This window comes from Chrysemys picta, chromosome 2 (genome assembly GCF_011386835.1).
Source record: "Chrysemys picta bellii isolate R12L10 chromosome 2, ASM1138683v2, whole genome shotgun sequence".
NCBI classification, from domain to species: Eukaryota; Metazoa; Chordata; order Testudines; family Emydidae; genus Chrysemys; species Chrysemys picta.
The window spans coordinates 107,204,632-107,225,125 of NC_088792.1; the positions used below are offsets into that span (position 1 = coordinate 107,204,632).

At 40.3% G+C, this 20,494-nt stretch overlaps 1 protein-coding gene across 3 annotated transcripts in view; it reads right to left on the bottom strand.

Annotated features, from left to right (window-relative positions):
- The window catches only part of DDC (dopa decarboxylase), a 108,242-nt gene that overhangs the window by 25,627 nt on the left and 62,121 nt on the right, over positions 1 to 20,494 (bottom strand). For all 3 annotated transcript variants that reach the window (XM_042842491.2, XM_024099964.3, XM_042842495.2), the window contains 4 exons: positions 18,483 to 18,549; positions 14,485 to 14,579; positions 9,192 to 9,259; positions 3,119 to 3,195 (listed from right to left, as the gene is read on the bottom strand). In XM_042842491.2, coding sequence (XP_042698425.2) covers positions 3,119 to 3,195; positions 9,192 to 9,259; positions 14,485 to 14,579; positions 18,483 to 18,549 — 307 coding nt within the window. The remainder of the gene's footprint in view (positions 1 to 3,118; positions 3,196 to 9,191; positions 9,260 to 14,484; positions 14,580 to 18,482; positions 18,550 to 20,494) is intronic.

The window sequence follows — 20,494 nt, forward strand, 5'->3', positions numbered from 1 at the left end:
CTGTAAGTAGGCCTTATTTTCGGAGGATGTCTTATTTTCGGGGAAACAGGGTAGATCTCTCTGTACAGAGCCCTCATTCCTGTGAATGGAATGAGCTGAGTAAACACAAGTTAAAACACTTTGTTTTTAAACAGATTACACTGCTCTACAGCCAAAATGCTTCTGAAATAAATGTAGTCAAACTTTACTAATTCTGGGTTACTGAGAATGAAAATGATGCTTAAAATTGTTGATTGGCTCTAGTTTTCAAGATATTCTATTGGGTCGGTATATACGACCTTGACTTGGGAATGGCGGAGGATAAGTGAGTTCTAAAGGGAAGGGATCTCAATTTAAACCAGAAATGACTAAAATACATCTCTGACTGGATCTATGAATAAATCTATTACTGGGTTTGGACAGTACTTGGTTTTTAGGCAAAACAATGAATGATGCAATCTGAAGCTGGTATTGCGTCATACATGATATGAATTGCATCACGTTATTCCTAGAAGTCATGGATGATGCAATCATAACGAAGCTTACATCACTCTGCTGAACAAATTGCCCTATATCAGCTCTAGAAATCATACAGTGTCGTGCTCTCTTATTTGTCAGTGTTTCATTTTGCAAAGGGACACATTTCTGTTTAGCCAAAGTGAGCAGAGATGCCTCGTACTTGTGTGAACAGTGCAGATAACTTCTGATATGTTTGTGATGAAGTGACTTTTGCATCACAAAAGTGCAGTATAACCACTATGGTTATAAATATAAAATAAAATAATATAATATAAATAAAGCCTATCACCTTTATTTTGGCTGCAAAATTGGAGATCAGGACAAGAGGTGGGCCCCACACATATGCTGCAACACTTGTGCAACAAATCTTCACCAGTGGTTGAACAGGAAAAGGAAATCTATGCCTTTTGCAGTGCCAATGATTTGGAGAGAGCCAACAGATCATACCAGCAATTGTTACTTCTGCATGGTGCCTCCAGTTGGGAAAGGTGTGTCAAAGAAGAAAAAGTGGACTGTGCATTATCCAAACATTCCATCAGCTATACATCCAGTACCCCACGGAAAAGGACTGCCAGTTCCTGATGCACCAGAATCATTCTCACTTGAGTCAGACGAGGAAGAGGAACAGGATGAAACTTCTGGTCCTGAACCATCAATGTCACAGGACCCACATTTTCTCCCATCCTCCTCCTCTGAACCACACCTCATAACACAAGGTGAACTGAATGTCCTTGTCAGGGATTTGGAACTACCCAAGAGTAAGGCAGAGCTGTTGGGCTCCAGACTACAGCAGTGGAATCTCCTAGCAGGTGATGTTAGGGTTTCCATGTTCCGTGACCGTCAAAAGGATCTTGTCCCATTCTTCTTCATGGAAGGTGATCTTGTAGCCTGCAACAACATCGATGGTGTGATGGCAGCCCTCAACATCGTTCACGATCCAGATGAGTAGAGACTGTTCATTGATTCATCGAAGACGAGTCTTAAAGCTGTTTTACTGCATAATGGCAATGTTTTGCCATCAATTCCAGTTGGTCATGCAGTCCATATAAAGGAAACCTATGACAACATGAAACAACTTTTGAGGTGCATAAACTATGACCAACATCAGTGGCAGCTTTGTGGCGATTTGAAGGTTGTTGCTCTCTTGCTTGGTCTGCAGACTGGATACACAAAGTACTGCTGTTTTCTCTGCGAATGGGATAGTCGTGCAAGAGATTCCCACTACATCAAGAAAGACTGGCCACTCCGACAGTCATTGGAGCCTGGGAGGAAAAGTGTTCAGCATCCACCACTTGTTGAATCAAGGAAGATTTTGTTACCACCCTTACACATCAAGCTGGGTCTGATGAAGAACTTTGTCAAGGCCATTGACAAAACACAAGCAGCTTTCAAGTACCTCCGTGGAAAATTTCCAAGGTTAAGTGAAGCTAAGATAAAGGAAGGTGTCTTTGTTGGTCCTCAGAGTCGTGAACTTCTTCGAGATGATGCATTTGACCATGCACTGCGTGGCAAGGAAAAGACGGCATGGAAAGCCTTCCAGTTAGTGGCAATAAATTTTTTCGGAAACAACAAGGCAGACAACTACAGGTTGTTGGTGGAAAACCTCCTCAAGGCATACAAAAGCCTTGGTTGCAACATGTCACTAAAGATACATTTTTTGCACTCTCATCTAGATTTTTTTCCACCGAACTGCTGAGCAGTGAGCGACGAGCACGGCGAGCGATTTCACCAGGACATTGCAACAATGGAAAAACGCTATCAGGGCAAATGGAGCCCATAAATGCTTGCATACTATTGCTGGACAGTGACAAGAGATGCTCCATTTAATGAATACAAGAGACAAGCCAAGAAGCGCCGAGTAGACACTGAATAGGACTAAACTATGTACATAATAGTTTTTTGCCTTTTGTTTCATAATAAATTTTATTTCTATAACCCTTTTGCTGATTTTTAAAGTGTTACATAAACAGGACCGGTGAAATATTATCATGTAAAGCAACCATAAACACATGAAAAGACCTAGATTTACAGTTTATGATTAAAACTCTACTATCTACACAATATACATGGACATAAAATGTAAAAACTTAAATATCTTAGAAACAGTAGCCAATCAGTTGTTTTAATGGTCATATTTGAATTCAGCACATCAAAATACATAATAAATAGCACATTTTATCTCTGAAGCAGATGACTTCTCAAAAATTGTAGACCAGTGTTATTAATTTATGTGGGCTTGCGGCTAGAGCTGGTCAAAACTCAGAATTTCTGTTCTGTGGGAAACTCATATATTTTGAAATTTTGCTTTCATCCTGGATTGGGCAAAAAAGCAAAATAATGAATTGTTTTGCAGAACAGAAAGTTGTGAACATTTTTTATTTAAAAATGTTGAATGTTTTAAATAGGGATTAAGTGCTTAACTCTGTTTAGGCATGAAAATCTGACTAGGCACTTATCTGCCTCTATAGGCACCTAAATATATTTGAAAATCTGATCCTAGTCACTTTTGAAATTGAGATTTAGATTATTTTAAAAGTTTTATCCCTAACCTTTCACTGAGTTTTACAATAAAAAAAAAAAGTATGGATAAAACAAAGATCTTATTTAAATGCAAAATTACCAGATTCCTGATGACAATGCTGCAGGTAAAGAGGATCTAATTTAAAGGCATTTGTTAAGTCTGATCTCTTCTTCACCCTGCACAAAAAGACCAATATGGATTAGATTATCACATCATTGTCTCACCTAAGACAAAAGACAATTAATAGGTGATTAGATAAGGAAATCAGATAAGGAAAATCGGTTTCAGTCACATATTTCCAATGTACTGCCTATTCCTTATTTAGGGTCCAATCCTGCAAACCTTTATTTTCTACATTGTCACTGCTCACATGAAACCCTGAAGTTAGGGTTTGCAGCATTGAACTCTTACTGCATATTTAAAAAACAGACAGGAAACAAACACACCCAAAGTCCTTCCACAGGGAAAACAGGCACTCACACCAGAACATGTGAGCTAGTTAAGACAACAGTAAAATTAGTGGTGAACGCAAGATTTCCAGCTATATGTTGAAGCAATTGCATTGTCAGAGGTACCATGGCTTCGAAAGCTTGATATAATGTAATGATCTCTGAAAGACAAGCTCCATTGAGTGTAAAACTAGTGGGCAGTGTAGCCGGAATAACTTTCAAGGTGCCACAGGACCCTCTGTTGCTTTTTACAGATTCAGACTAACACGGCTACCCTCTGATACTACACACTCTATATGCACTCAATATCATGTTCCAAAAGATAACATTCATTCCTTATATTTAAGGAGATAAGCAGGTGCATAATTTTAAGTGGATGAGCAGCAGTTGAAATCAATGGGACTTGTGCACAAATTTACATGCCTGCTTAATTATTTGCCTGGGCCATGTTGGGTCAGGAGGAAACTGTAACCATACTATGAAGGTATGAAGCAATGAACCATTAGAACTAGAGATCCACCTCTTCTTTTGCAACATACAGTATTGAGCAACATCAGAGAAAGGACATCTGATTAAACATTTGCTATGATTTGGCAATTTTTTCAAAAGGTGCTTTAATGTTTTCAACTCCCACTCTTCTAGCTCATAGGTGGCTATTTAGAAACAATTGTGTTGGTGAGCCTGCAGGTACTAAACGGACGTTATTGTTTTTAAAGGGGATATGGTCTTTCCCAGGTAAAAGACTCAAAGATTCTATCTGACAATACGAAAATGTCTATTTGAGAGGGCTTTATTTAAAAAAGGTCTAAAATCCTAAGAAATAAAGCCAATAGAGCTGCGTCTGCACACACCAGGTCTAAATTTGATCCTGAATAGTTAAGATTCCCCACAATGAATTTTAGCTTCTAATACTGAATACATCTGAGGGTTTAAGTCAAGCCCTTACCTTCATTTGTGCATACCACCATGTCTGATTTAAGGTCTCTGTACATATTTTAGAAAGTTCCTTTGATACCTTATGGGGGTTGAAGCTTTCTTAAAGATCTGAAGTCATGCTAATAGACCCATTAAGATCTAGCTGGCTGAGATTTGCACATTAAAGCGTCATACCTCCAAGTGCACAATAAAAATCCCTCTGAACAGAATAATGAAATCATTATGAAAAGTAGTTACTTATTTTGATTGCACAACTGCAGCTTTTAAAGACCTCAATTATCATGTCTATTTTAACTGAAAAAGAAAATAATCAAAGTGATTACTTCTCATTATAGATTAACTCCTTGTAAAATTTTATTTTAAACTATAAAAAACATTTTCCTTTTTAAAAAAAAATATGTTCAAAATCCTTTAGCGTGCTGTAAGCCAGGTTGTGAATCTAGAGCACACCGGCTTCCTGCACACTGACTGGCTGTGTGGACCCTGCTATCGCACATTAAAAGTTCCTTAGTGCATTTCGGAACAGCTGTAGGTCAAAGTGCATTTGGACCTTTTAGTGTATGATAGCAGGGTCTAACTGGCCAGTTAGTGCGTGGCAGGCTTGTGAGCTGTAGATCACACCCTGGCTTGCTGCACACTAAATTGCCATGTAGACAAGACCTCAGGCTCCTTTGAAAATCCCAACCTTTATGAATATATTTCCATCTGATGTTTCACCTTTGTATTGGGTGGAATTCCCATTCTTCGGAGAGAGTTGATGTTTAAACCTGGACTGTGTTTAGGTTCCAGTTCAGGGTTTGGGTTCAGGCTTGGCTTCAGGCCCCTCTTCAGCAAAGCACTTACTCCTATACTTACCTTTAAGTACATGTTTAATTCCCTTTTAAATCAATGGGACTTAAGCACATGCTTAAGTGTGTTGCTGAAGTGAGGCCCTAATGGCACCAACATCTTGCAATGTATTCTGATGAAGCTTCAGCCCAAAGTGGCAGAAATCTTCCCAGCTCTCATGAGATTTTCCTCCATACAGAGTCAAAATCTTATGGGAGCAGCTGCTTTTCTAAGATCTATCTGGTGGAATCAGAAATATGTCCTTCTGGTTTTAGATCAGACCCACAACCAAAATTATAGGGATGCCTATGCGTTTCAGGCTGTGGTTTTGAAGTGTTCAGACACCCGTGATAACTACAGTATAAATGCCTTGGCAGATTAGACAGGCAAGAATAAGAAATTGGCCCTGTGCATGCATGTGAGTGGATGTAAACACCATTGCATTTGAATCCGAGGGAGAAATCTAATCGAGCAAATTGCAACAGGAGGTCATCTACAGTAAGTATCACAGCTTTGCTTAGAAGAGACTTCTGCAGTTGCTTTGCAGAAGAATTTGAGAGCGCTGGATTGTTCCAGCAGTGCTTTCCCGCCCTTTGACTGATTAACTGGGTCTATGGGAAAGGTAATTCATTGGAAGGATGAGGCAGAGAAAGTGACTGATGTAAAGGATTAGCTAGAGAAAAAAACAAACAAAAAAGCCCCCCACAATAGTGCTATGAAGGGTAACTCATCCTGGCAGCACACAGATAATGAATGTGTGTGAACAATAACACAAAGTGGTAATCCAGTAGGGCAATAAGGAAACCTTTCAAGTTATTGGGGGAAAATATAGCAGGATTAATAATGGAATATAGTGCTGCCCACATATAGAAGATCATATGTCTGGAGACAGTTGCTTTCATGTATGGAGGTTTGTTTCCCCCAAGGCTTTCCTGTGGGTCAGAAATCAACATTGCTATATTTTTATGATCAGAATAAAAAAGTAGGTCTCATTGGAATCATTCAGTGTTATTGAGGAGTAAGATGAAGGTATTCTGCTGCTAGTGTTATTGGCCTGCCTGGAGTGGTTTTGCTCTTTCTTGATACAAACAGGATCATTTTAATAATAATAAAAAATCAGACTAATAAAATAATAATACTAATTAATAGTGCATTTAAAGAGAAAGGAAGAGAGACCCTGACAGCTGTATGTACTTCTGAGCATCCATTAACTTCAACAGGAACTGCAGGTTCTCACTTCTGTGAAAGTCAGGCTACTTTTATTTAGGTGCCTAAACTAGGATTAATGTGCCTAACTTTAAGCACCCAGGTTTGGACAAGATTTATATGGACCTTGCTCTGTGGACTGAGAACTAAATAGGTATAGTTTATCCATTCGCAGTGAATTGCAAACTACCTCTAGGGCCTGAGACTGTATGTCCCTGGAGTCTGGGAGGAACCCTATCTCATTCCATAGGATTATGCACAAACCAACACACAAAGTGTGAGTTCACTGTTCCAGTGCTGTCTAGAAAGTTGTTCTACATCATAGAATTTATCTGTCATGATAAACCGCCACCACAAGCCCTGGGAAATCCAGTTTAAAAAACTACATTCAAAATGTTAAAGTTGCCAAGTAAAGAATTCAAAATGAAGAGAGTTTGGACTTTACAAAGTTAAGGTTGCCCGGAATTTGAAGTGAATTCTTTTAAGGTTATTTTTTACAATTGTGCATACATGCATATATAAAGATTTTTAAATGTCTGGGCTTTGGCAGAGTAGGAGCAATACAATTAAAAAAATGACTTTGTAATTGTTTTTACATACTTTTAACTTGGCTTCACAGAATTATGAGTGGAAGGGATTAAGGGGGAGATTTTCCAAGGGATGCACAAATGTAAGTGAGGCATCTCACTGCCGTTTGTTTTTGAAAATCTCCTCTGAAAGGCCCGAGTCTCCTCTAACTTACGCCAGTTTTACATTGGTGTAACTCCATAGATTTATGTCCGTGCAAGCAAGAGCAAATTCATACTCTAACAATGTCTAGATATTGCACCATTCAGTAGTTATTTTGTGATTTACACTACTTTCCTTTCAAATAAATGAAAAGTGTTTGCTCTAACTGCTCATGAATGCAGCTACTGAGTTTCTTCTTATAACTTTTTGTTGCCATAAGAGGCCCATTAATTTAGGAGAACTGAATTGAGAGAGAAAGCCAAGAGTATCATGGTTCATTTCCTCACTTCCATCAGTGGCTTCTCAAGCTAGGTCTACACTACCCGCCTGAATCGGCGGGTAGAAATCGACCTCTCGGGGATCGATTTATCACGTCCCGTTGGGACGCGACAATCGATCCCCGAATCGACGCTCTCACTCCACCAGCGGAGGTGGGAGTAAGCGCTGTCGACAGAAAGCCGCAGAAGTCGATTTTGCCGCCGTCCTCACAGCGGGGTAAGTCGGCTGCGATACGTCGAATTCAGCTACGCTATTCACATAGCTGAATTTGCGTATCTTAAATCGACTCCCCCCTGTAGTGTAGATGTACCCTAAGACACTTGGTTCTCTGAATCATGAAAGGGAGTTGAGGGGGAAGCAAGAAAATGAATTCCGCCCTTCTCCCTTCTAATGTCTACACAGAGACACACATCTCATCATGAGATAATTACACTCTAGGGCTTGGTTCTAAACCTCAAAATATTCTTTATTGAGATGTGACTACCAGTAAGAATGAGGCAGAATCAAAACACCAGAAACAGGGACTATTTCTGTTCTGCATTTGCATAGCACCTAGCACAATGGGGGTCTTAGTTCATGATGAGGGCTCCTAGGTGCTACAGTGATGAATAATCATAATAACCTACTGATACCTACCAAAAAGAAGTACATTTGCAGTAGGACACTGATCTGGACAGTTTAGAGTTAGCAACCCTAACCTACGAGCTGAAAAATTCCTATTGCATGGTGATATGTACATTTGTAACTAGGGATGAAGCCATAGGCAGAAAAGTCTCATGTTTTTACACATTAGTAATGCTGAAGATAAGAGAGAGGGAAAGTATTGATAATTAGTACTGTTCCAGATTTTTCATGTGATTCATTTTAAATGAAAAATGGCCTTTTTTCCAAAATGAAAATGTTAGTTTTTCAACAAAAAATGTAAAGCCATTTTTTTTCAGTTTTTGAAAACTGAATGATTTTTAAAAAAACGATTTTTTTTTTTAAAAGTTTCTTTTGAAAATTTTCATGGAAAATATTTACCATTTCCTGAGCAGCTCTTTTGGTAATCAATATACTCAGATGGTGGGTGACTGCGAGATGTTGGCAATACACTTAATTTTGTTTGGAAACTCTAAGTCCTAGCTCTGGGATTGTCTGTTATGAGAATTTTATATTATTCTGTTTATTAATATTATTATTATTAATAATATTCTCCTGGTGATGATGATTGTTTCCTTTAGGCCATTTTGCTTTGTGTCCCCGATGTACCTGTAGGTTTTTCTGTGGCACCTCTTTGGAACACAAAATACAGTCTTGCTCCTCACACATGAATAATGAAAATAATTGAAAAACATTTACAAAGGCTTCTTTGAATTGCACTGCTCTGAATCTACTAAAGTCCAGACTCTATAAACAAAGGTGTTTAAAGTGTGCAGTCAAGACTCAGAGAGACCATATCACAATAGAGAAAGAAGCTTGGAGTAATGTGCAATTCATTTCTGTAAATGATGGGCACAAAATGGAATAAATCTGAATCTCCTGAATGTTCATGTCTAGCTCCAAACTTCAGGGCTCAGACCCATCTCTGCTTTTCTACCACCTCAGTCCAACAATTTATCATACTACTGTGAATCATTCACTTAGGCAAACACTTGACAAAACTCCATATTTCTATGTGACAAAGGGAATAAGTGTTTAGAAAGAGTGTGCTTCACCATAAAGTTTACTATTTCTGACAAACTTATATATCCAGTATTACTTACCACATAGCAGAGCAGTCAAAATTCACTAGGAGCCATTTGTGAGGGTTAAAGTTAAATGAATCTGCAAACTGACAGGGTTTAAAAAAAATGAAGAATTAGAAAAAATATGGGTCAGAGTCCTCAAGTTATAAAAGCACTGTCAATTTTCCCAATTGCACCCAGATTCAGGACAGCACTAAAACATAAACAAAATGCTTTCCTGAAATTCTAAAGTGAATGAGAGTTATATGTGCATGCTGAGTGAAATTCATCCCGTACAGAGGACCAGCAAAAGGAATATCTACCATGTAAGCATCATGTAAACCTTCAGGGGTCAACAGGACTACATGCTTGCTCAAAGTTATACATATGCTTAAGTACACTTGGCTGAATCAGAGCCATTATGCATACACACAAGGGAGCAGAATTCAGGGTGCTTGGACAACCTAACTTCTGACATCGCCTAAATCTTGAATGTTTGACTTGTGCCATTGATAATGTGCTTTTAATATAGATTTTTTGAACTTTATTTTAATGTATATCATATATAAACATTATCTCAATGTAAACCAAAAACTCATTATAAACAAAAGACATCCCAAATTTTGTTTTTTAGCCCATTTTCTACTCAAGAGTTCCTAAATTTCACTCTTTCACAGAGTGAGCAATTAATATTATAAACATAGACATATATTTTATGTGTGTGCACACACAGGTAATATAGATTTTGATCTAGAATTGTGTTTCAGTCAGTCTAACCACAGAATTAAAGGTGGTCAAAAATCATTTTTCCCTAATTTTTTTTTTCATTTAGTCAAAGTCATTTCTCATCTAAACTAAATTCATACACCTCTCCCCCCCACTTTCAACCAGTTCTACACAGAACACATAGCTATACGTTAAATTTTTGACAATATCAACTTCGCATTACACGTATTCAGTATAGAAGCGTCCCATGCAGTGAAAGGCATGAAGGACATTTGTGTTGAAAGTCTTCTCCTTTAGGTCCTGTGGCAGCAGTTGATGTTGTACAGCAGGGACACAAAGGAGAAGTGGGAATCTTGAAGCACCAGTCGCTAACTAATAGCTATTTTTTCACATTTGTTTCTCATTAACTTCCTCATCTTTGGTGAAAGGGCAGTGGTTGCCCATGTTGGAGGAGTTTTTTATCCTTCTAATATCTGAGGTAGGGAATCTATTCAGAGCTGTTGAATAGTTGCTACACTGACAGATGCTGGCTGTGCAATGGATGCTGATTCATTTCCTACAGGAACCAATAAAAATAATAAATAAATCCCACACAGGAAATTACAGCAAGCTTAATTTGCTGATTAAAAAAAAAAAGAATGAGAGAGAAATGCTTCATTTGTTAGGTTTTTCCTCTTTTATTAGTCTACCTATCAGAGCTGCTCTGTTTAAATTTCTGTCTTTACCAAACAGTGATATTTTCTCCACTGACGTGGAAGACAAGGACTTATCTGACTGTGTGAGGGGAGCATCAGGAAATTGCAGCACCCTTATCTAAGCAACTAAGTGCCAAGTGACTCAGTAAGAGGAAAAGAAAAAGGAACCTGAGAGTTATTGGAAGAAAATTTCAACTGACTCATTTTCAAATATTAAACACCGTCTGTTATAGACACAGCCACAGTCTGGCCTTATATGTAGGGTTGCCAATTTTGGTTGGACGTATTCCTGGAGGTTTCATCAAATGACAAAAATCTTTAATTAAAGATGAATCTTTAATTTCTGGAGACTCCAGGACAATCCTGGAGGCTTGGCAACCCTGTGGTATATGCCCCGTAGGAGGTATATAGTAATACTTCTATGTCTTGCTTTCAAAACAGGTGAGATAGTGGTTGTTATATTTTAAAAACTTTATAGAATTAGGATGTTAAAATGTTCTCTACCAGGATATTTAAGCAAAAGTCATCTTTTCTCATGCTGGGTTGATTCAGTGCTACTTGGTATTTTGAACAGCAAATTTTTTGTGCGTGTGTAAAAATTGCAGAAATGGTTTTACCGGACATGGTAACCATTATAAACTAAAGCCATTTTTGATATGATAAAATTGTGAGAGTTTGCAAAGCTAAGTTTTGCTTCTCTGAGGAGCAAGTTTGTCTGTGCTCAACTCTGCATTTTTGGGCAAATTTTATGCTCTAAAAGCAGCTGTAAGGATTCACTCCCAAGAGGAGCATTTCAAAAATGGATCTATTGTTCTCAAATCTTTTAATGTTACCTTATTTATACTGTGACAGGGTCAGGCCAGATAGCTACAGGAGAGTGATCCTATTGGGATCCAGGAAGTGGGCAGGCAAAGCCCGCCCACTGCTAAAGGATCCCCCCCAGCCTAAGGGGGGGTACACAGGACCTGGAGACCAAAAAATTACGGGGGACAACTAATAAAAGGACAGGGACAGGAGTGAGGTCAAAGGGTCAAACAAAGCAAACCAGACAGGGACACCAAGCAGAGAACCTCGGAGAGTGCCCACTGCTCCTCGAAGGCGTCAAGGGAGCCAGTGGATACAGGAGAGTGATAGAAGGCAGATATATTAGCCCCAGATTAAGTAGGTCCCTTTTCCCTGGGTAAGGTAACAGGGAAGGTTCCAGGACAATCAGGAACTTTCTGGAAACAATTAAGGCAGACAGGCTGATTAGAACACCTGCAGCCAATCAAGAAGCTGCTAGAATCAATTAAGGCAGGCTAATCAGGGCACCTGGGTTTAAAAAAGGAGCTCACGTCAGTTTGTGGTGCGAGTGTGAGGCACTGGGAGCAAGAGGCGCAAGGAGCTGAGAGTGAGAGGGTGTGCTGCTGGAGGACTGAAGAGTACAAGTGTTATCAGACACCAGGAGGAAGGTCCTGTGGTGAGAATAAGGAAGGTGTTTGGAGGAGGCCATGGGGAAGTAGCCCAGGGAGTTATAGCTGTCATGCAACTGTTACAGGAGGCACTATAGACAGCTGCAATCCACAGGGCCCTGGGCTGGAACATGGAGTAGAGAGCGGGCCCGGGTTCCCCCCAAACCTCCCAACTCCTGATCAGACACAGGAGGAGTTGATCCAGACCGTGGGTTCCACCAGAGGGGAAGATCTCTGAGGCGAGCAAATCTGCCAATAAGCGCAGGACCCACCAAGGTAGAGGAGGAACTTTGTCACAATACAAATTCCTCCCAAATGTGCCTAAAACCACAGTTATGAGTTTAGGTTGCTGCCTTTTGTAGCTTAGCCTGTAGGGCAAACTTACTGAATGATGACTAGATGGGCCCAAAAACCAAAACACTGGACATGCAGCCCTTTCTCTAAATTTAGGGAGGATCTGGATTGAATTTAACAGCTGACTCCTGTCTTGATAGTTGTCTGAATCAACAATCCAACATTTTGATATAATCCTTCCCTACTTGGAACTTAAAAGAAGTTTATGTCCTGATCAAGATCTAAGCTGTGGGAAGGAGCAACTCCCAAGTCCTCTTGGAGTCGTTTCTGCTGATTTGGGGATCATTTGTGGGACAGGACAGGGACTAGACTGGCTGGGTGCAAGGGCTTGTGGTAAAACACACAAACCTACGCCTCCTCCTCCAATATCTTTTCACAGTGCCAGAGGAGGTGCTGGGGGGCCAGACAAAGGAAATGCTCTTCGCCAGCATTTACACAAAGTTTGGTTTCTATCCATCACTTTTGATATTTTATATAGAAGTGCAGCATCTTGATCAAGCATGGACTCTGGGTTACAGTCACAGGAAAGCAGAGGTTTAAGAATCTATGGGGCCTTTCTTTTTTGTCAGCTGACAAGAGAGTGCATAGGAGGGTTGCAGGAATCTCTTGATTCTACGAAGTACATTCTGGTTTACTAAAGAATATTATGTGAGGTCTGAAATGAAAGCCAGTGTCACATTGATTATTAATATCATTGTGAAATGTATGTACAGATACTATGTAAGGAGTTATGGATACACACTGAAAATATGTTCTTAAACTTTGTATCAAGGTATTAGACACAAGGAAGAGTGAAAAACAGGTTTGCTGTCAGACTGAGATGTCTCTCCATCTATTTGTTTACATCTAATTTGAGTCTTGTGTTGTTTACAATGGGTCTCCGATCTCCAGTCTGAACTGAATGTAAATGAAGGATTGTAAAACAGAACTAACAGGACAATGAACACAGCATGGGCAGAGAGGTACATATCAAATATTTACTTGAGTATATTTGGGTAGGGAGGAAAGGGATGCCCTGGCACCCTTCTCTGAAGAAGTAAGAGGATAGCGCTTTTGCTTAATGAAAAAAAGGGGTGTACGTTGGAGAGAACTTTGGGTGAGATAAACATCTTTAGATTAAAGTAACTTGTTAGTCAAGTTTAGTGTCTAGAAAGCATGTTATGATTTTGTTTTCCATGTAACCATTTGTTTCCAATATTCATAGATTCTAAGGCCAGAAGGGACCATTGTGATCATCTAGTCTTACCTCCTGTATAACACAGGGCCATAGAACTTCCCCAAAATAATTTCCATGATTCTTTTCTGAACCCTCTCCAATTTATCAATGTCCTTCTTGAATTGTGGGCACCAGAACAGGACACAGTATTCAAGCAGCAGTCGCACCAGTGCCAAATTCAGAGGTAAAATAACCCTTCTGCTCTTATGCGAGACTCCCCTGTTTAATTGTCCCAGGATCTCATTAGCTCTTTTGGCCACAGAGTCAGACTGGGAACTCCTGTTCAGCTGATTATCCTCCACGACCCCCAAATCTTTTTCAGAGTCACTGCTTCCCAGGATAGAATCCCCGATCCTGTAAGGCTGCCCTACATTCTTTGTTCCTAGATATATACATTTAGCCATATTAAAATGTGTATTGTTCACTTGCACCCAGTTTACCAAGTGATTTAGATATTCTTACTCACTATTACTTGAATCGCTATTCTTTGATAATAAACTTCTTCTCGTTTTCACTATATATATATGTATACATACACACACACACCCCCCCCCTATGTTAAGCAAAGTGATGGTCCTCAGTTGAATCTTACAAGCTGGTATGTACTGTCCTTTGCGAACAGCAGCTCTGGCAATACTGTGAGTGTCCAGTGGATAAGGGGCTGGAAACTTCAGGGAATACTGTGAGTATTCAGGGGTTGGTGTGTGCCTGTCGCTCCTTGTACACAGAGAGCGAGGCCTGCGGGGGGGCCAGGAAGGCTTGTACTCCCAGAGGTTGTTGGTTTCAGGGAGCTAATCCACAGGCAGGCACAGACAAGACTGCTTCACACTAAGGGTAGGTGGTGCTGAGGTCCCACGCAACCCTGGGTACCCCTGGGGAGCATCACAAACCTCCACGCCATTTAGAAGATGTCGGAATTCAGGGCAGATGAAAGCACTCCCTGCATATGCTGCATCAATATGCATCCAGATATTCTCCTTATTGCCTGGGAAAAAATGAAGGAAATTAAATAAGCAAAGACAGCTTTTTTCTTTAAAACATTTTCTTTGCATTAGACCAAGTGACTAGAGGAGATTTGCAGTCCCTGCAATTTTGTTTTTTCTTTGCCATTCATATTTTATCAATTCAATTAGGACAGAGATCTAAGAGGTCACATCACATAGGCCTCTGTTCTGCTAAAGAATCCATGCACACAGACCCTTCCCATCTCCACAGTTCTATTAACAGGATTGAGCCCTTAGACACTCTGATTACTATTAACTTGCAATACAAAATCTTAATTTATGATCAGTTCAGGATGCTTAAAATATGTATTTCTTTAAAAAAAACTAGTGATGTTAATTAATTTCTATAAAGAAAGCTCTCTATTTTTGTAACTGGAATAGCAACACAAGTTTTGACTTTGCTGGCCCCTTTTAGCAAGGGTGAGAGCTCCAAGATGATACATTCTTATATGACATGAGTTTCCAGGGACCTAACAGAGTGAACAAACTACTTACAGCAACGAATTTATTTTGGTATATTAAACTATAAACAAACTTTGTTCTTACCCAAGAGCAAACTTTGACATATTACAAATCTATTACTTTAAATTATTCAATAAGTTGTTTTTGCAAAAATATTTCAGAATATGGACCTCATTGTTCACTCTATGCGACTGTTCATTGACAGTAAGTCATATGTAATATTCCTGGTCCGTGACTGGACGGCATTGAAACAAGCCAACAAAATCAGTCACAACAGCCACCAAATACTCTGGTGCATATTTTTTTTTACATTATATAAACACACACACACTCAAATCAATATTCATGTACAAAGCTTAGTGACACAAGTACTTGGATTCTTGTGAACTAAAATTCATTTGCATAAATGTTTGCAAAAAACACATTAAAATTGTGTATCTCCTCAAAGTTAATTCTCAGCTTTTATTTGAACAAATGTTTGAGATTATTATTGTTGTTTTGCACTGAGTTCACCTGGCTCTGGGTATGTTTCTCATTTTATGACTTATACGTAAGTACACTGAGGGTGAAGTTCACCCCTGTGCAGAAGGGCCAGGACAAAGGCTTGGGCTTCAAGCAGCACACTAGTCTTGTGCTGGACCCCTCTGCACAAGGGCAATTTCACCAAAAGTGATTTTTAAAAGCTCCGCATTCACAGCTTGTTATTCTACCCCTAATGTGATGTGTCCCTATTTTACGATATTGAGTCTGCAGGCTATTTCCTGAACAGTATACTCATTACTAGCTGTTAAGCAAACGATGACAAACAGCCTAGGGGAGCAGGATTAGGAACAGATTGAAGCCCTGAAGCCTGTTTGTACTACATACACGGAAACAAATTATTACAACTCAAGCATTCAAACAGGGCAACACACACTCTCTGTTTTTCCCCCAGATGAATTCACAACACAGCAAATCTCATCCTAGTTTTACCAGGACAGTTCTGGGTTTTCATACAATGTCCCTGTGCCCCAAAACCATCTTTGAAGATGGCCAAAATAGTGACATGAAAAATTGCAACCATCAAAGCATTCAGGGTTTTTTATAACTACAAAATGTTTGTTCTAGACATATTGCTACCCCAAGTGTAATCTATACCTGTATGTCACTCTGATTATGCAGTGAGCACGTGTTTCATACCAACCACTGTTCAAGGCCAAAGTTGTTCATAATTTATCAGGTAACAATCTTGCAATAGGAGTCAATGACTCAATCTAGTCAGTGCAACCCGTCCTGCTCTAACCCCTAGTGGGTAAGTGGGAGGAGGGGCAAGGAAAATACTTTTGTCCCTTTGTTTCTTATTTCTTTCGTCTCTATAGTGGTGGGAAGCAAAGAGACAAAAAATGCCATCCACACTGTTCAATGGTGGAAAACTTGAGTGGACCTGTAGGGGAGGGGGACAGCCCCTGAGGAAGAAGGGGGGAGCACATGCTGGAGGAATGCAGGGATGGCCCCCCTCTATGAGCTCTCTGCCTCCCGTTGGCCAGGCAGAAGAAGATGGGAGCTTTCATTAATCCAGTATTGCCAACTCTTATGGTTTTATCACAGGTGAAGGGATTTCAGAGGGTGTCGGAGCCTGTCTCGAGATGATGCGAGAAGCTCCACCCTCCACATAGCTGGAAGCTGGCAGAGTCTCTCCCCTCCTCTCACCAACCTCATAGGAGGGGAGGATATAGGAAAGAGCCCAGCAGCTGAGAACAACTCCACTCCCTCTTCCCCTTCCCCGCCTGTGAGAAATATGGACAGGATGGTACATCTGCTCCTCTCCTCCCCCTGAAGCACCCGGCCTGGGAAGCAGTAGAGGGGGTGAAGAGCTCCTAGATCTGCCCACCAGCCTGGGAAAGGGGAGTGGGAACCCTGCTGCAGCCCCCCAGGCCTGGGAGCAGGTGGGGCAAGAACCCCAGGAGGAACAGAGGTGAGGCTTGGAGGGTAGGGCCGTACCAGGGGAATGGGGACTGATGGAAGGGCTGAATTGATGGGGGCTGGGAAACTAAACTGAGTCCAGGATGGGGGTGGGGTAAACCAACATAGTGGGGCTGAACAGAGGGGGAAACTTGTGGACAGGATTAATTAGTGCGCAGCAGATGAATAAATAGGTGAGTAAGAGCTCCTGCAGCAAGGGCCAAAATCATTTTATCCAATAAATTGTTTTGCAGATGCTGGGGTCAGGCAGGGAGAGTAAAGAAACTCAAAAGACAGACTGAGAAAACACAATAGAATCTTTTTCTTTAAAAAGTCTCACGACTTTCAGGCCAATCTCATGATTTTTTGCGGGGTCTGACTCATGACTTTTGATCTCCTGATATTGGCAATACTGTTCATTTAAACCCTGGACTGAAATTTTTGGAGCCTCTTGCTCCATTTTTAGTGCCTCATCCTCCGTCCCTGTATTATAGGAGCTGTGTTTATTAGGATGCTGCAGGTCTGATCACCCCCTTGTTTTGGGGATCAGGAAGGAACTTTTCCCATTGGGCTAAATTGGCAGAGGCCTGGTAGAATTTTTTGCCTATCTCACAGCATTATGAAGGCATAGTTAAGGCTAAATAGAAGAGAACTTAGAATTTAACAACAATAACTTGTGTGACTGTTTAGCTTGTTGCAACTTGCGGTTGGTGCAAATAAGAGGCCAAAAAAGCCAGCTCCCAGGAATGAAATAGATCTGTGATTTCATTGGTGGACCTTGGGAAAAGTAGTGATGAAGTCTTTGAGAAATGAGGTCCCTCTTTTGGTATGCTGTATCCGCCTCACAGGAGGCAGGGTGAGAGGATTTAGCAAAGTGAGCTGAATCTTAGAGGTAGGCTGAGGAAGGTCTACCCCTAGTTATTGGCTATATGGTGGGAGCCCTGTAATCCTGCATTGGACCCATGTTAATACCTGGTATATGGGAGACAGGACAGATAACAGTGATACGTTACTAAAGTTGCTGCCTGCCACTTAAACCACCCTTATGTCTCAACTCATTCACCTGTGTGTCCTGACTGATGCAAAGCGACAGAGGGGCACAAGGGAAGACATTGAGTTCAGCCTTTTTTCAATCTGCTTCAGGTGGAGCTTTTCTGACCCATGCAGAACAGACCAAAGAAAGGAGCCACAAAGTCAAGCACGTAAGCATTTTGTGGTCCTAAAATATGTTGCCACAAAGGAGGGTTTTTTAAAAACAAAAAACTTTGAAGTTATGGCCATCTTTCTTACTCGTTAGTAATCCGGCCTAAAAATACAAGTTTGCTACTTGAAGCAATATTAGAAAACAACTGCAAGTGAAAGATTTATAGACAGAATTATTGCATTTGGACACTGACACTGCATAACACCCAGGAAATGAATCAACAAGAGACTGTAACTTATATTTAAATTTTAGAGAGAAGCAGCAGGGAATGACTTACAAATAGGACCCAGTTCTAACAGTCTGTCAAAGGAGCAACAAGGTGTGGTTCCGAGTGTTGCACAAAACTGAAGAGAAAAACAAAAGGCAAAACTTTAAAATCAAATTTTCCAGCAAAGACAATTACCAACTGAGAAACAGCAAGCCACAAAGACCTCAAGGAATAGAAAGAACTCTGGTGATTTAGGACTTCTGAATACCCACACATAATTGCAGCCTTCTAATCAATACCTACCCAACAACTGAATTGCAGTGTGTCGTTCTGGATGCAAGATGGTTCCAGAGTTTATGGGAGTTTGCACCAAGGATTTTGATTCCACATATATCTCCAAACACTAATTTCAGCTACGCAGGTGTCAATCTATAATAGCTCTACTGAAGTCAATGAAATTCATTCTGATTTATGCTGGTATAACTGAGCTCAGAATGTGGTTGAAGGTAAGTTACTGGCGCTATCACAGGCTGGTGATTTTCTCACAGGCTCTTCTCTTCCAGGGTCATGCTAAACACTCAAAGTCAGCTTCCCTGACTCTTCCCTGTGTGTGTGCATCTCTCTCTTCTAAACTGTCTGCAGCACTCTGAACACAATGGGCCAAACGCAGATGTGATGTAAATAATGGAGGAAGTTTCACATTTGCAGGAAGCTATAAGTGGGTGAATGTAAGTTGTTGTAACTTCCCCTGAGAGGAGTAAAAATGAGGAGTGAAAGCAAGCAACAGGAGAGTGTAAGCTAAAGTGTGGGGGCTGCTTTATCTTGTATATTACTGTTATTCTGATCAACATATACAGGCCCAATGAAAATGAGGGCCCCTTTGTGCTAGGTGCTGTATATACACACATGGTGAGAGACAGTCCATGCACTGGAGAGTTTACAGTCTAAATATATATGGTAGACAAAGGAAGTCGTATTATTCCTACTTTGTAGCTGGAGAATTGAGGCCCAAAGTGATTAATTATTCCCAGGTCTCACAGGAAGTCTGTGGCAGGGCCAGGAATGGAACCCAAATGTCTTAAATCCCAGTCCAGTGCCTTAAACTAAAGAACATCCTTCTTAGTCTTGGTTGCTTCCCTTCAACAATCTTGTCCTTCTGGTTTGCCTTAGTCAATAAATTACACCAATTTATGCTCTCACAAATTTACCAACACGTAATCACAATGTGCAATGTGCCTGTACTCTAATAAAAATATCTATCAATAGAACATGCACATTTAATCGTCACCTAGTAATCCACCTTGGGAGTAATAGACGTATAGATGCAAACTAGTGAAAGATAAAAAAAGAACCAACCTAATGAACTTTTGCCCCTAACACATTCAAACATTTTTTTGAAGTCTGAAAGAGTCTGGTTATTTCCCCCCACCCCAAATCACCCATGCCTCCGACCTTCCTGTTTCTGCGTGGGACAGGAAACTAAGTGGTAAAATACAATGAGAAAGGCCAGAATACTGAAAGAATAGCCTAACTTGAAATGGGAAGTACAGGAAATCTGGCAGGATTTCTATTTGCAATTTGCAGACTTTAAAAGGTTCATGTAAGGAAAAGCAGCCTTCATTTTGGGTGTCAATCTGATGAGACCTTCCAAAACTTCCCATTACTAATATAAACATACAGTGGCATATCCATCCTTATTGAGTAGTTTTAAGTTTGCTGTTAAGTTGATTTGCGATTGGATTTATACCTAGAGCCTCAGTCTCCTCTCACTTAGGCTTTGGATAGACTAAGATTTAAAGGTTTGTTATTAGGCATTAGGAAACATGTTCTAATACCTTTAAAGAGTATAGTGTAGAACAAGCAGTGTATACTTTTAACACATGCTAAGTTAGACAAGTTAAAGCCTCGGTGCTTTTTCTCCTAAAGGAAAAAATTCTTTCAGTTAAATTTTTTAATGGAAAACTTCAAATGACTTGCAGAAAAAAGGCCATTCACTGTTCTTCAAATTTTGAGGGGAAATATTTGTTTAGCTCTGTAGGGGGCCAGGGTGGCTGCCCTCCGAACCTGAGGGTAAAGGGCCT